The sequence below is a fragment of the Plectropomus leopardus genome, chromosome 9 (genome assembly GCF_008729295.1).
Source record: "Plectropomus leopardus isolate mb chromosome 9, YSFRI_Pleo_2.0, whole genome shotgun sequence".
NCBI lineage: Eukaryota > Metazoa > Chordata > Actinopteri > Perciformes > Serranidae > Plectropomus > Plectropomus leopardus.
In genome coordinates this window covers 12,350,913-12,366,790 of record NC_056471.1, presented here as the reverse complement: position 1 = coordinate 12,366,790, position 15,878 = coordinate 12,350,913, and the positions used below count along the sequence as shown (strand labels likewise).

At 39.7% G+C, this 15,878-nt stretch overlaps 1 protein-coding gene across 2 annotated transcripts; it reads left to right on the top strand.

Moving 5' to 3' along the window:
• Positions 1 to 323: 323 nt before the first annotated feature.
• Positions 324 to 14,458, top strand: anxa6 (annexin A6). 2 transcript variants are annotated; one of them, XM_042492860.1, is made up of 25 exons: positions 324 to 639; positions 1,647 to 1,702; positions 3,687 to 3,771; positions 3,935 to 4,029; positions 4,151 to 4,264; positions 4,357 to 4,447; positions 4,544 to 4,623; positions 4,714 to 4,770; positions 5,527 to 5,620; positions 6,405 to 6,500; positions 6,600 to 6,658; positions 6,828 to 6,950; positions 7,040 to 7,098; positions 7,380 to 7,458; positions 8,049 to 8,130; positions 8,221 to 8,315; positions 8,455 to 8,568; positions 9,558 to 9,648; positions 9,740 to 9,819; positions 10,039 to 10,092; positions 10,185 to 10,278; positions 10,366 to 10,461; positions 10,577 to 10,635; positions 11,746 to 11,883; positions 14,001 to 14,458. In XM_042492860.1, the coding sequence occupies exons 2-25, from the start codon at positions 1,700 to 1,702 to the stop codon at positions 14,058 to 14,060; spliced, it is 1,998 nt and encodes a 665-aa protein (XP_042348794.1). In that variant the 5' UTR covers positions 324 to 639; positions 1,647 to 1,699; the 3' UTR covers positions 14,061 to 14,458. The 2 variants fall into 2 exon arrangements, with proteins under 2 accessions (XP_042348794.1, XP_042348795.1); XM_042492861.1 differs by having other exon boundaries at positions 325 to 639; positions 11,746 to 11,868.
• The last annotated feature ends 1,420 nt before the right edge of the window (positions 14,459 to 15,878 follow it).

Below are 15,878 nucleotides of genomic sequence, written 5' to 3'. Positions count from 1 at the left end.
GCACCACTAAGAGTTTCTGAGAAACTGTTTCATGTTATATGTTTCCCTCTGTGGTCTACAATGCTGACACGGCCTCACTCTGTCTCCCCCCCTTCCACCCTAAATATGCTGCTGACTCTTCTCCACTCTTACTGGAAGAAACGCCTGACAGCACAGAAATAGAGCAGACACGCTCTCACATCAGAGCCAACAAACTCCCCTCTGCTCAAATCACATTTGAACTCTTTGTCATGTGACAAAGTTGAGAAATTCCGACAAACGCGGACCGGTTGAAGTGAAAAGTTACAATCACAGCATGTTTTGCGTGAATCTTTGCGTATTTGAAAGCGCCAAAGGCTACATGTGTAAAAACATGCACATGTTCTTGCGTAAAATTGCGCAGCCTCAGTGCGTTTCGCTTCTTTTAGGACTGGATGTACAGTCCTGTACGTTTTAAATAGTATACCGTTTACTGTAATACATTGCCCTGAAACACTCAGCCTCAGGAGCTGCGCGAGAGAGCGCCGCAGCAGTTGCGTCACAGAGGACACGTAACGGGACTGCCTGAATCTGACCGGAGGAGACAGACAGACAGGGTTAGCGGGGGACAGAGCTCAGACAGCGGGACCGCTCTCACCGGATACTTCCTGCACACAGAAGGTAAGCAGTAATTATTATCATTATTTGGAGACCTTGTCAGTCGGAAGCGACGCTGCCACTGGAGAAGTTTGCTGATGCGTCATTATTACACGTGCCAATGAACTGCAGTAGACACCAAGATACCCCTTACAGAATTTAACTTAATGGATGTAAAAGTGGTATAAATAAAAAAAAAAAAGAACAGCATTATTTTGTCACGGAGTTAAATCTAAAGTTGGGGGGGAATCAATAGTTAATATAATACATTAAAGTATTTAGAATATTCTATAGTGTGGGGTACAGAGAAGGGTGCGGCTCTGTATATATAGAGGCCCACTCCCCCAGACCTTCATTCTGACATCAGGTTAAAATGTGCAGGCTATTTTTGGAGAGCCTCACTTCTGTCTTAAACCAACAGTGCAGCATTAACAGCCTCTGTAAAAAAATATATTTTAAAAAGCTACATTAATGTAAGTTTACATTTGTCAAACAATTGTCCTGACATCAACTCCTCTTTTGTTGTAAAATGTAATTTTGCATTATGATTCTAAATTTAGAAATACAGTCAGTCAGGAAAGGCTAGCAGAAGTAGTCTCTCTATAGCAGCTGGTACTCCCTATGCTTTACTGAATGGCTGCATTATATGTTAGAGTATGGCCAGCGGAAAATGTGACTAAATAGTTTTCCTGCCCATTGGCTTAATGCAAATTATATCCACCAATGAGCCATTTTCAGTGAATGTGAGGTCAAATCTGATGGAAACTTGTCTCCTTTTTTTTTCTTATGCTTTTCTACTGTGCTCTGCTAAGAATTGCTGCATGTTGTGATCAGTTTTAATCAGACAGCGCAGTGAACATACCCCTTCATTTGATTTACTCAGGAAGAAAACATAGATTGTCATGCCTATTATGTCTTAATGCAACACGATTTCCCGCACACTGGAGGGGAATGACACCTACACCAGGACAGGATGTTTTGCAATCCTGCTATCCAGCCCTACATCAGCATTTCTCTCTCTGTTTTCCCAGGCCTGTAACTATTGATTCCTGCTCCGTGTTGACACAGAAGACCAAATACAGAAATGGTAAGTGTGCAGGACCTTTCTCATCTTGCATTATGTAAATCTTGTGTCTATGAAACACGGATGGTTTTGTGTACCACTGAATGAGGTGTGGACAGAGTGAGGTCATTTTTCTGCCACCTGCCACCATGTGATTCCTCCCCATCATAAAGGCAGCAGTGTAGGGTGTCATTGCTACCGGTGGCACCTGCACATCTGATCTAACTTTATTGTTTAAGCTGCAAGTTAGTGTCCTGCCATGCTGACCTTACCTGAGGTGAAGTGCTCACTCTTAATTATACTCTGCACATCTGTAGCCTTGGCAACTGAGGAAACAAGCAAGGAGGAAGGAAGAGGTAGAAATTTAGCTCCTACCATAAAATCCACATTAGGGCTTTTCCACATATCACAATAATGTGATTAGTTTTGTTAAATGCCTGTTGCTGGGGGCTTGTATTTGTGGCCCTGTTGCTATGTGGGTGAAGCTCTCCAGCTGTCGTGAAGAGTGATGGTCGCAGTAGTGAAGCAGAGGATCGGAGCATATGCAGGCCCCTCACCAGGGTGGAGAGCATACTTTGGCTAAATGCCTCGATGCAGCAGTAATCTCCACAGCAGCAGCTGCAGTTTGAGCTTTTATATGGAGGCCAAACTTTCTTATTTCCCACAGTGACTGAGCTAACCTCACAATTTCACAGGGTCAAAATGATACAGCAATGATCATTTTCAAGGGTGAGCTTTCATTTTGAAAGCAGTGTTCTTATTTATAGCTTTATATTTTCTTTACATGCAAGTTTGTTTGTATATTCTGACATTTGGAGCTGCTGTATTACAGACCCCTGCAAAGGGAGCGACTTTATGTGCAACCTGACTCCCTGCTGCTGCTACACACCCACTGTCCCACCCCTACACACATGCTGCAACCACACACACACACACACACACACACACACACACACACACACACACAGACAGCAGGTTTTCTTCTGCTCAGCTGGGGGTGAGACAGGTGCAAGCAGTCAGCTGTTGTAATGGCAGACTGGGCTCCACCTCCTGTCCCAGTGTCCCGTCACTGACACTTCTACACTACTCACACCCTGCAAGGAAGTGAGGGTCAAGCTAGTGCACTGTGAAAAAAGGGGTGTGCACTGCGAAGTCTTGACCTTGGTAATCCATTAAACAGTAACTGAGATTTTGCGACAAAACAAAAATGTCATCCTCACACTGGTAAGAGAGGAAAAGTCAGGGGATTGCCAAATTCAGTAGGCTTTATCCTCTGTGGACCATGAAACTGTTATGAATATATATGTAGTATATTAAAGTATTTACAGTGCACAGAGAGACAAAGTGATCATGTATATGACAGCTTCTTTATTCATAAATTAAGTGCAAAAAGTTGCATTTTTTTGTCATGTAATACATCTTAGACATCACTTTGTTCTTTAATGATGACTAGGAGCATTGTAGTGGGGGGAGGAGTGGGACTGATTTCCCTGGGCCCTAATTTAAGGGGGGCTCAAAAAGTCTAGAATCAAATGTTTGGTTTTGTCTTCCTTTTTTATCATTATTTCGAAGTAATTAGTGCCACAACTAAATAAAATCAAATTTGTTTAATGACTGAACTCAGTATAAAAGAGTATTGGAGGCTCTCTAAGACCCCTCTCACCCCTTCAAGGCCCAAAATGTTTTAGTCTGCCTCTGCACTAGGATTCGTTTCTAAACGCAGTGAGAGCCCAGTGACTGATTGTTTAAGACACCTGAGCACAGTACGTACACTGTCATGTCTTTCTCCCATAAAAGAGAAACCTGGTTCAAAAAAAAGAAAGAAGCAGAACTGAAACAAACTGACTTTGTAAAAAAAAATGTTAAAAGTGTGTGACAGAGACGTGGATCAAGAGAGGAAGAGCAGGGGGCCCACAGAGACTGCTAATGCATAGGGCCCAGACTTTGGCACCATGCCCCTGATCATGACAATTAAAACTGAAAGTCATTCAAGCTTTTTTTCTTACAGGTGTTCAGAGGCACAATAACAGATGCTCCTGACTTTGATCCCAGCGCTGACGCTGAGACCCTTTACAATGCTATGAAAGGCATTGGTGAGTGACTCACAACTCCTCCATGATTTTTTGTAGCGGAGGGGAAAAGGTCATCTTTCATCCTCTCTGCTAGAAGGCTGAATAATCTCACAAAGAATTTAACATTGTGACAGGGATATGACTGAGATAAAGACTGTTGAAAATGTTTTTTTGTGGTCCTCAGGCAGTGATAAAGAGGCCATACTGGACCTGGTCACCTCAAGAAGCAATGCACAGAGGCAGGAAATCATTGCAGCATACAAATGCAATTTTGGAAAGGTACAAGAATGTATTTTTTTGTTTGCTGTATTGTAAAAAATAAATCAGAGATAGTATAAATATCATGCCGCCATACAGTAACTTACAACACAAGTAGTTAGAGTAAATTATATTTTAACAGGACCTGATTGAGGATCTGAAGTATGAGCTGACGGGCAAATTTGAGCGCCTCATCGTCAGTCTGATGAGAACTCCAGCCTACCATGATGCCAAAGAAATCCACGATGCAATCAAAGTAAGACATTAACTTCATAGTAAGATTCTTCATCAGTCACGTCTAATGAAGCAGGAGGCACTTCATATTTAACTCTATGCTCTTTTTTAAAGGGAGTTGGAACAAACGAGAGATGTCTTATTGAAGTTTTGGCCTCAAGAAACAACAAACAGACACAAGACATGGTTGCAGCATACAAGGATGGTAAGGCATGTTAAAAAATGTGTCCTTTTAAATCAGTGCAGGCCTACTATTTGCTTAGTGCCTCTCAACATTCGACGGTGACCTGTGTATCTCCAGCCTATGGCAGTGACATGGAGGAGGATGTCATCGCAGACACGTCAGGTCACTTTAAGAAGATGCTGGTTGTTTTACTTCAGGTCAGTTCACTGAGGAGTGGATGCAGTCAACCATACAGTGACTGCTGTAGCTTTAACTGCTGACTGATTGTTTTTGTTTGATGGTTTCAGGGGACCAGAGATGAGTCAGGAGTGGTAAACGCAGACCTGGTGGAGCAGGATGCACAAGTGAGAATCAAAATATTTTATGAGCAGTTGAAAAGTGCAGCATGATTGGACTTACTTAGTAATGCCTTCATTTAAAAAAGTTATTGAATCTTTGTGTAACTTTTACTTTGTGTGCAGAGTTTTCTCAACATAGTCAATGCTTTCAAAGATTTTCCTTTCATTTAACATAGAACTTTCATTTCAATATATAGTCACTTTGCTCCTATTAAAGAAGCATGCATTATTCAAACTTTGGAAAACAATTTAAGCAAGATTTTGAGTCTATAACTATGCTAAGTGCTAAGTGACAACACTAACATGCTGTTTAGAGCCTATTATGTTTATCATCTTAGTTTAGCATGTTACCATGCAGCATTATATAAGTACTAAAACCAAAGTACAGCAAAACCAGTGATGGTAATGGCCTTAGTTTTACAGGACAAATGCAAGTTTTTGATCTGTTGGCAATGCTAAATGAAAAGTGAGGGGATTGCCAAAGTCAACAGCCATTTCTGGCCTCCTTTGGAGGCCAGAAATATCTGCATGGACTTCTGTTTTTTAAATAAAAGTCCATAACAGCTAACGCAACTAAAAAGCAGTCACACCAAATTAATGAAATGAGTGTTTTTTTTTAAATTTCTTTAACATGAATACCCTTCATATAACATTCATTTTTAATATACAATGAGGTTACTAATTATGAAAGATAAGCTCTACATGCAATGACAAACTCTCTTTTTTCCTACATTATCTCATACTGTGCTTACCTTTGCGTAGGATCTGTACGCAGCTGGAGAAGAGCAGTGGGGGACTGATGAGGCCAAATTCATCATGATCTTGGGAAACCGCAGTGTGACCCACCTCCGCATGGGTAAGCACAGCTCTCGGGATAATTAACACGACAGTGAGGCATCTAGGCATTCCTCCTGTGACCTCAAGCCTGTCAGGAGTTAACAGCACTTTAAACGTTGTCTTGACACTACTCTGCCACCGTTCCTTCTCTGTCCAATGCCATGAAAACTTACAGAGGCCTACTGTTGAAAACTGACATTGATATATGTGCATTAGAGAGAAATGGTCATTAAAGATGAGGAAGAACATTCTCTTCTCTACTGTTTACTTTTCCTCAGATTTGGTGAAACTTAGGCTCAAAGATGAACTTATGAGATATTGGTCTCTTGAAGATATGTCTCAGCATACTGCTCCATAGAAGCTGGCTGATGCCACCACAGTTCACATGCTAATTATGACAAAATTTCACACATGAAGTTATGACACTATATCCAAAAGGTCAAAAGTCAACTTTGGCCATTATTCAACACCGTAACTCAAACAGGAGGTATTTGGTCAGATAGTGAATTAGTGACACTAATCTTGCCTGTCAACCCTGAAACTGTGCTGATTGTATAGATCTGCTAATCGGTTGAAGATGTGTGTGAAGAATCCATGTTTTAGAATTTGTAGCTTCTTTGCAGAAACATCCATACTTGAAGCATTGTCTGTTGTCATGGCAACATATGAGTCTAGACGGACATGGATGTGAAATGCAACTTGACTAGCTTGGTATCATCATTATCGGAACATTAAGATATCTATTAACATACATCACTTAGCATGAGACAAAGAATATTACACAATGTTGTCTTCTGTTTTAGTTTTCGATGCATTTGAGAAGATTGCAGAGATGTCCATAGAGGACAGCATAAAGAATGAGCTGTCTGGGGACTTTGAGAGGCTGATGCTGGCTGTTGGTAAGAAACTGACACTGACTCTTCTGCTTTATGGAAACATATGGGGGGTGTCAAGCTGTCAAGTTGACACAGGGCTCTCTTACTGTTTTTTTCTCACAGTCCAGAACATAAGGAGTGTTCCCATGTTCTTCGCCAAGCGCCTTTACAAGTCAATGAAGGTAAAAATAGACATTCAATCTGGTTTCAGGCTGTTTGTAGACCTTAGCAACACGTGTATTATGACATGCTGTTCTTCTCAGTGGCCAATTGTTTTGATATGATATTTAAAACAGGACCACTCATAGCTGCCTTAGTATTCTGACCCTGAACACTCTCCTTCATTTCCAGGGTCTTGGTACAGCTGACAACACCCTGATCAGGATCATGATTTCTCGCTCTGAAATAGACATGTTGGACATTCGGGAGTGTTTCCGTTTAAGATATGAGAAGTCCCTTTACAACATGATTAAGGTTAGTTAAACAGTAATAACATTTTTATTTCGAATTAAATGACATCAGTTCACCAATAACTTGATTCTGTGTTTGTTCAAACCTGTCAGGATGACACATCCGGGGATTACAAGAGGACTCTGCTTAATCTGTGTGGAGGAGATGATGAGTAAGTTACAGTGGGGCTGCACGCAACAGCAGCACCCAGAGGGGGGTGATAGAGCACAACTTTTCAGGAATTGTGACGTATGAGTATAACTTCAGAGTGTGTGTATTCACTTATGGAAAAAGCATGTTGTAATTGCAACAGTAAAGAGAACTTTGGTGAATTTGCAAAGATTGTCTAAAAGTGAATCATCAGTGTTTATTTTATAATAGATCCCATCTTCAAAATGTACCCACTGTTGGCTCTGCTGACCATGCTGTCTTGTGTCAAACCAATCATTACAGCTTAGCTGGAGAGTTCTTCCCTGAAGCTGCTCAGATAGCCTACAAGATGTGGGAATTAAGTGCCATGACCAAAGTCCAGGTTTGGGCCCCATCTGCTCCCACTGTAGTTGTGTCATTGCATGTTTGGCTTGGCAGTGGCATGCATCCTAATTACCTGCTGACCCCTGCAATGACCTGCTTCTCTCAGTGCAACATACTTGTGCTGATAAAGCTGCCGTGTCTGCACAGCGAAGGCATTGTGTAACTGCAGAGAGGATCAGAATGTTCACTCATATACAAATCGTTTTTGTTATATTGCACTCTCTGAACCACGGTTTGCCTTTCTTTGTCCCTGGAGTGAATATCAAAAAGATCTCAGCATTTTTGTCAACAAAAGCTCGCCTCACTAACACTCTATGAAACCGAGATGTTTTTCAGCCTACCCACCTTTTCATTGTTGGTGGTGTCATGGCCTCTAACCTCAAGAGGGCACACTCCCATCAAAAAACCTCTTTCTCTTTTGCATATCTTGTTGAGTTCTGCATGCACTTTAATATAACACATCTGGTTCATTTAATGGTAGTGAATTTAATATATATTTATGAAACTTTCTCAGTTTTTAACTATCTCTTATGTGTGTGTGCAATTACTGAATCTCACACTTCTAATTTTGTCATCCCACTACTTCAGCTAAGGCCAACAATCCGCCCTGCGCCCAGTTTTGACCCTGCTGCTGATGCACAAGCGCTTAGGAAAGCTATGAAGGGATTCGGTAAGCAACCCTGAAAAGCACATTTACACTGACACAGTCTTACTTTACAATTTTAGTTTTAAAAAAGTCGCTGCCTCCTGCTTCCTATAGGAACAGACGAAGATGCAATCATTGACATTGTTGCACAGAGAAGCAATGCTCAGAGGCAAGAGATCAGACAGACCTTTAAGTCCCTACTGGGAAGGGTGAGAGAAATGAATTACTCAAAATCATAGCCTTAATAAAAATAAAGTCTCAAGCTGGAAATCATGTCTTACCTCTTCATTTATGATGCACATGTGCACACGTGTTTTCTTTAAATCAGTATGTTGGACCTGTCCTCAGGATCTGATGAAGGACCTGAAGTCTGAGCTGTCCAGAAACCTGGAGAGGCTGATCATTGGACTCATGCTGACGCCTGCAGAGTTTGATGCCAAAATGATGCAGAAGGCGATGGAGGTACAGCTGATCCAAATCATTCAATGATTTTTATGCCTCTGTGCTGACGATAGCTGTGACCGGAGGCATTATGTTTTTAAGCTGTCCATGCGTCTGTCCATCCGTCACACACCTTGACGAAATTTCTTCAAATTTGGCATGATTGTCTACTTGGGCTCAATGATGAACTGTTTCGATTTTGGCAGTTATAGGTCAAACATCAAGGTCAGTGTGACCTTGTCTGTCTCATTTTGTGAATATTTCAACAACACCTTGTGGGAATTTCTTCAAATATGGCACGACATACGAGGCAGTAATTCTAGTTTTTGTTGACACAGCTGATATACAGTACATTAGAAAAGACACCAGCATATGGGGATGGAATTTACCCTTTTATAAATACACTTAATTTTTAAGTCTGCAATGGTGGATGTCATGCCCGGACAGGTGTTATTCAGAATGTATTTTGGAATTCAGATAACTTGACATTTGAAGTATTGTTAACTTATCAGACACTGACTAAAGTTGCCTTGTGCAGAGAACTGACTCATCCTTTACTCTGGAAGACAAGCTGAGTGCAGAATAGTTTACACTGGTATATCCCTATTATTTTGCTTATACAACTCAACACAAGGACTTAATAAACACCTGGTTGCAACATGTCTTGATTTGTCACAAACACTGAATCATCTAATGCACTCTTTAGGCTTAAAAAATAGTCAACAGTGAATCAGCCGATTTCAGCTCTGATAGTTCACACGTCATCAATTACTCACATGCATGAGGCGATCAATACAGTGTCATGAAGGTCTGTCATTAAAATACAAATAGAGATGATAAAAATTCAGACAAATAGCAAAACATGGATTTTGTCAGTAGACATGAGGAGACACACGTACTCTCTTCCTAGCTGTGTGGTGTGGTTTTATTTATGTGGTTTGTTTTTCTGTTGTTGTTGCATCTGTGAAAGTCCCTGCCTTATTGTGCTTAAAGCTCTTAATTTTTCACAGGGGGCTGGGACAGATGAGCATGCTCTGATTGAGATTCTTGTCACCAGGAGCAATGAGGAAATACAAGCCATGAATGCTGCTTATCAGAATGGTGAGTTTGAAAACAAAGAGGGAAAAAAAGAGGCGTTAAATCCACTCTCTTATTATGAAAACTTTTCACATGCAAACCTTTCACATCACAGCCTATAAGAAGACTTTGGAGGAAGCCATTCAGTCAGACACATCAGGCCACTTCTGCCGCATCCTTGTTTCTCTCGTGCAGGTAATGTTCATCACCATGAGAACGTAGACTGTGTTTTGTTTCCACGCCCACTCACTGTTTGCAGTCTGCCTGCTTCTTTAACAAGAGCATGAAAAAAAGACAATGTAATCACATGTGCAGTTTAATTTTACATATCAAACACAAAACTAAGTGTTCTTGGTGAACCGCTGTTATTCAGTAGATCAAAGTTGAGCGTATAACCGTCTTTACTCTGTTCAGGGTGCAAGAGAGGAGGGCCCTGCAGATGTGGAGAGAGCCTCTGCAGATGCTCAGGTAATTTAGTGTATGACTTCATGTATCCTTTAACATTTTTACTGTGTTTAAAAATGAAACTGACAAATTGGTTTAAATGTTTGTTCCATCAGGAACTTGCCAATTCGTGCAATGCTGACTCTGATGAGATGGAGATGAAGTTCATGAGTATTCTGTGCACCAGAAGCTTCCCCCATCTTAGGAGAGGTCAAGATCCAGACACTTAATTACAAATCTGAATGTGTGTTTCTCTAAATTTCACAGCTCATGATAACTGATCACTGCTATTCACAGTGTTCCAGGACTTTGTCAAATGCACCAACAAGGACATTGAACAGATTATCAAGAAAGAGATGTCAGGAGACGTCAAAAATGCCTTTTATGCAATAGGTAATAGCCGTCTTTGACCTCATTTTACTTTTGAGTGCGTCACGGTGTGTACTGCTGACAGCATTTATTCTGTGATTCCTCCTCAGCCCTTTCTTGCTCTGTCTTTGCCTTGCAGTTCGCAGTGTAAAGAACCAGCCCGCTTATTTTGCAGACCGCCTCTACAAAGCCATGAAGGTATTTATTCACAATGCTTTCAATATAGCAAGTTTACGCAGTTATATAAATCTAGCTGCAGTTCTGCAGCATGTCATCAGGGCCTCAGATGCCAAATAGATCTTTACTGATTAATCTTATTTTCTTTATTAATTGTGTGGTCTACAAACCCATAGAAAACAGTGAGAAATGCCTAAAATATCATAGAGCGTGGATACTCAACTTTCTTTTCCTGTGGGCTGCTTTTGCAAAATTGCCAGGGACCAGTTAACCCTTTGAGACCTGAGCAAATTAGCTTGATGTCCTTCAAAAATATAGGTAAAGGCAATAAGCAACTGAAGAAGAAATTACCCAAAAATTTGCAAAAAAAAAGGAAGGAAACAACCTGAGTCAAAAAGTGCATAATAATAATAATAATAATAATAATAATAATAAATAATAAGAAGAAGAAGAAGAAGAAGAAGAAGAATTTTGCAAAATAGTTTTTTAATTATGATTATAGCCCTGCAATGGACCTGTTTACCCAGTGACAGATGGGATAGGCTCCAGCTCCCGCGCAACCCCTACGAGGACAAGCGGTTACAGACAATGAATGAATGAATGAATGAATTATGATATTACAAATATATTTTTTTAGTTTTTTTGGACATTTTTCTTTGTACATTTAAAGATCTAAATACTTGTGAAAGTGTCTGAAAGCTTTTTTAGGCATTTTGGTACCATATTTACATGGAAAGTAAAAATCTAATTTGAATGAATCAGTTTATTTCAATTTTGAAGAAAAAAAAAAAAACCCAAAATGTTAAAATTACTATAATTTGAGATGAAGTAAAGCAGCAAATTCTCACATTGGGGAACCAGGAATTATCACATTTTGGGCATTTTTGCTTAAAAAAATGACTTAATTGATTATCAAAATAGCTGCTGAATGATTTTCTATCAATAAAATAACATCATTGTTCATCATCAACTCTGGTGATGAGGTGACATTTGTTGATGTATGTAATATATTTAGGTTTTGTGTCTGTTTCTGTATATTTCCGGGTATTAATGCTGCTGAGTGCTCTCAGGCAGTAGCAGTTACTGTGATAAAATAAGAATAAACCAAATATGTATCGATGTCCACTGCAGGGCCTTGGCACAGATGACAGAGCACTGATCCGCATCATGGTGTCCCGTAGCGAGGTCGACCTTTTCAACATTCGTAAAGAGTTCAAGGAGACACATGATGCATCGCTCCATGAATTCATCCAGGTAGAAACTATGATTGTAAGTCACAGTCTTTGTCAACTAACACTCTTGGTTGGTTTGTTGTGTACTCATCTCATTTGTGTGTCTCTGTGGAGCTCTTGTCTCATGGCTTTTGTGTTAGTGTGTGTTGCACATCCTTCTTCTGCTGCTGCGGTGGGGTTGGGGGGGTACGGCAATCTATAGCTTCCTGCGGTGGACTATGGGTCTGTGGCTGTTTAGGAATTTCCCTTGCATGTAACTTCCTCTCCATATCCGCTGTGTGATTGGCTGACAGCCGCAGGGACAGGAAGCACCCAGAAGCAGTTCTATAATAACTTAGAGATGAAATCACCGTGACACCAATACAAACAAGCAAGTAGGGTGCCCTGGATTGGCTTTGCCAGAAATATTATCAGGTTATGCAACAGCAAGGATTGCTAGATATTGTTTATTTTTAATGTGTGTTGCAAAGGGAAAAATTACAATCTTTTGCACAAAGATTTTTTAGAGTTGTGCAGTTCTGTTTATATTTTTAGGAAGTCAGTATTAGTTGCAACAGATGCTTTCATTTAAACAATTTGTTAATACAAAGTCTGTGAATTTCAACCAATTTACAAAAAGGTTTTTATTTCTGACATCTCGTAGTTAGCAGGTTAGCAGAAATTGCATAAAAGTAAGTTTTAGGCTAAGTAATTTTCGTCATTTAATCTTGTGTAATATGCACACGGAGCAGTAGAGAAACAAAAAAAAGGTTGGTGACAAAAAAAGGCGCCTATCAGGTGTATGGCTAGTTTTATGAAATACTTTGTTAAAAGATCCACTATGCATACACCTTTATATATTACACAGCTAACATGTCTTACCAATGTTTGCTACCTAACCATACCGTCAAACTTTCCACTTAGAAAAAAAAAAAATAATAATAAAACTGTGCTACATTCATCAGTCTTAGCATTTTTGTTTTCTGCAAACTTCCTGTGGCACAGTAAATACGATCTGTCCGAAAGTGAATAACTGCAGCCACAGTCCATTTGGAGACTACACTACACACCACTTGCAAACCACACCTACCAACAATACAACGCAAACCCACTAACGCAATGGTTATTTGAACTTTGTAACATTCCTTGCAATGATTATATCTGAGGCCAAATGTAGCAATTATCCACTTAATCTATTTACAACTTTCATAAGACATTAAGATGTGATTTACTAAGTAACGAGATGTAGCCCTTAACCGAATCCTAACCTCTCTTTTAACTTGGCTTCCGATTTTGGATCAAGGGGCTGATTGTGGACTGATGGTGGGCGATACCTACTGGCCGAAATCTGTAGCAAAAGTCACTTGAGGCAAATTGTGAACAGAAAAAAAAGGAAGAAGTTTTGCAAGCACATCATAAATGAGTTTTTCAGCGGAATGGACTATTTGTTGACTGGCATATGTACGCAGAGCTAGGTGGAAACAAAGCGTTAAAAAAATATTCAAAAGAACAGGTGAGATTTTGGAATATTATATGCTTTTTCGCTCTCTTGCTGAGACTTTGATGAGGAGATCCATACAAATCTCATGTCTGTACACCTGCCAGCACCTCTAAAGCTACCAGCTCCAGCTTGAGTCTCTGGTGTATTTTGTTACTTTCATACAGAGCTAGGCTAGCTGTTTCCTGTTTTTTTCCATTCTTTGTGCTAAGCTAAGCTAACTAGCTGCAGATTGTAGCTTCATATTTACCGTATAGACCTGGAAGTGGCAGCTATCAGGCTTCTCATCTATTACTTAGCAAGTAATCAAATGACTGTAGTACCCAAAATGAGGAACTGGGCCTTCAAAAACATTTTGTCTCAATATTTGTGATGATGATTGTAAAGATAGAAGTATGTAGGCTATCTATGACTGTCAGCTGATATAAAGGGTAATTCCACTTTTAACTCCCTTGTTGATTTTGGCTGATTTCGTGGCTTGTCAGTTCTGCTTCTCCCTTATGACTCACATTTATTTACCATCAGTGAAAGATGAACAATGTTTTGCTATTGTGCGAGCGAGAAGAAGAAACTCTGCTTTCAAGTTTTAGCTGTGTTGAACAAATGTCAGCGGACAAAAAGCAGTATTTCCTTTTAATTTAAGTTTCTTCTTTGTGCTATTCTCCATCATTTTTCAGGGTGATACTTCGGGAGACTACAGTAAAACACTACTGGTGCTCTGTGGAGGGGAAGATTAAACCCATCAAGTTTCTGCAGCTCCGTTCACAGACTTCAGTGAAAAAAAAAAAACACGAGACGAGCCTGATCACAGAGTGAAACTGCAGCGGTTAACACCAGTATCTGTTGTCACTGTCCCTAAACTGCTGCCACCCCTCAGCCAAACCAAATGACCTATGACCTCCCAGCGTTCCAAGCCAGTTTTTGCTCTCATGTCCGATCATTCTGTCCATCAGGATGGTGTTTTTTTTTACAGAGTAATATGTAACACAAAGATATTCACATTGGTGTAGAAAGGTGCTTCACATGTGCATCATACTGAAAAGGTTAAATAGTGCCTTCAGATTGCAGGCCGTCCAATGATTACTGTGATTTTAAGGTATCATATAGACCTGAATAAAATGATAAAAAATACAAACAAAAAAGTCTTTTCTCTTTCTTCTTCTTCTTTGAAAACACTCAAAAACATTTTACGTACAAATTAAGTTCATGTTAACTGTAAATTTAGCTTTTCCCTCACTGTCCTTCTCTTTGCACAGTATGTGTTCTGGGTGGGGCGGCCTGGTTTGTGTTTGGCGTGGCAGTTCAATGATTAACTGTGTTGATACTGGCAATAGAAATGGGCCGAGCAGAGTGAGAACTAGAATATTTGACATCAGGAAACTCCCAGTCCAATTCAATGCCACTTCTGCTTAACATACTAAAAGATACTCAGACGTTATTACTGTTAATAAAAGTTAACCACATGTAAATAAGTGGTGATGAAAAGTGAAGTGGTGACAGAATAATAGCAATCCATTTAAACATACTTTTGACTCCAGGAAGCACTCCTTATTATATATATATATATATATATATATATATATATATATATATATATATATATATATAATTTTTTTATAAGTTTCATTTAATTTTGATTAATATTTTGGATAGCAGCCTGCAGCTAATGTTGTAGGCTTAAATCTAAGCAAATCAGGCTCTTGTAAGCCCTTTCACCCACTCTGGATCTTTACATTCAAACACACTGTAAAGGTAAAGTGTGACTACCCACCATGACTAAACACTCATCTACACATTTAGATGAGCACAAAGAAAATGTGTTGTTTACACCATATTAATGTGTCACTTAACGCCTTATTTCATGCATCTCAGTTGGACTTGCGTACTTGTTAATGCAGGAGAAAAGTGCGACACAGCTGTCTCTGTTCTTGTCAGTGTCTCACTTCATTGCATATTTGTGAGTGCAGCTGTTGTCAGGCCATCTTTGAGTTAAAAGAGGAAAGAAGAAAAAAAAAAAGACGTATGTGGCGAGGAAATCCCCTGCAGTACGCCAAAATCCAACAAATAGAGTCTGCAGCAGTCAGTCACACTCTGGTTTTAATGGCACACCCAACATAAAATTGCTCCATTTGATGATAATTAGGAGAGATTAAGAGATATAGCACATTGTTACAATGCAGCCAATGTCAAAATATACACTTTTGAATTTCCCTTTTGACAGCTGGGGGGTGTTTGTACTTAGGTGCTCTGTGCAGCTTGCACAGCATGAAATAAAAAGATGGAAGTTTTTATATTTCAGAACTGTTATGTCCTCAGAGAGAGTTGTGGGTGTTGCATTAGTGTTTTTTTTTTTAATCTACAGTCTTTACAGTTATAGCTGCATCATGTTGTGATCATGCAAACACACCATACTGTATGTACTGTGTGCATAAGTTAGTATTTATTAAAAGTCATTTTTATATTTTTCTTAAGTGCTGCTCTCTTCATGTCCTGCATCATATTTTTGTGGCCTCCTCTGTTCATTCAGCTTTGTTGATATGCATTAATGTGTGCAA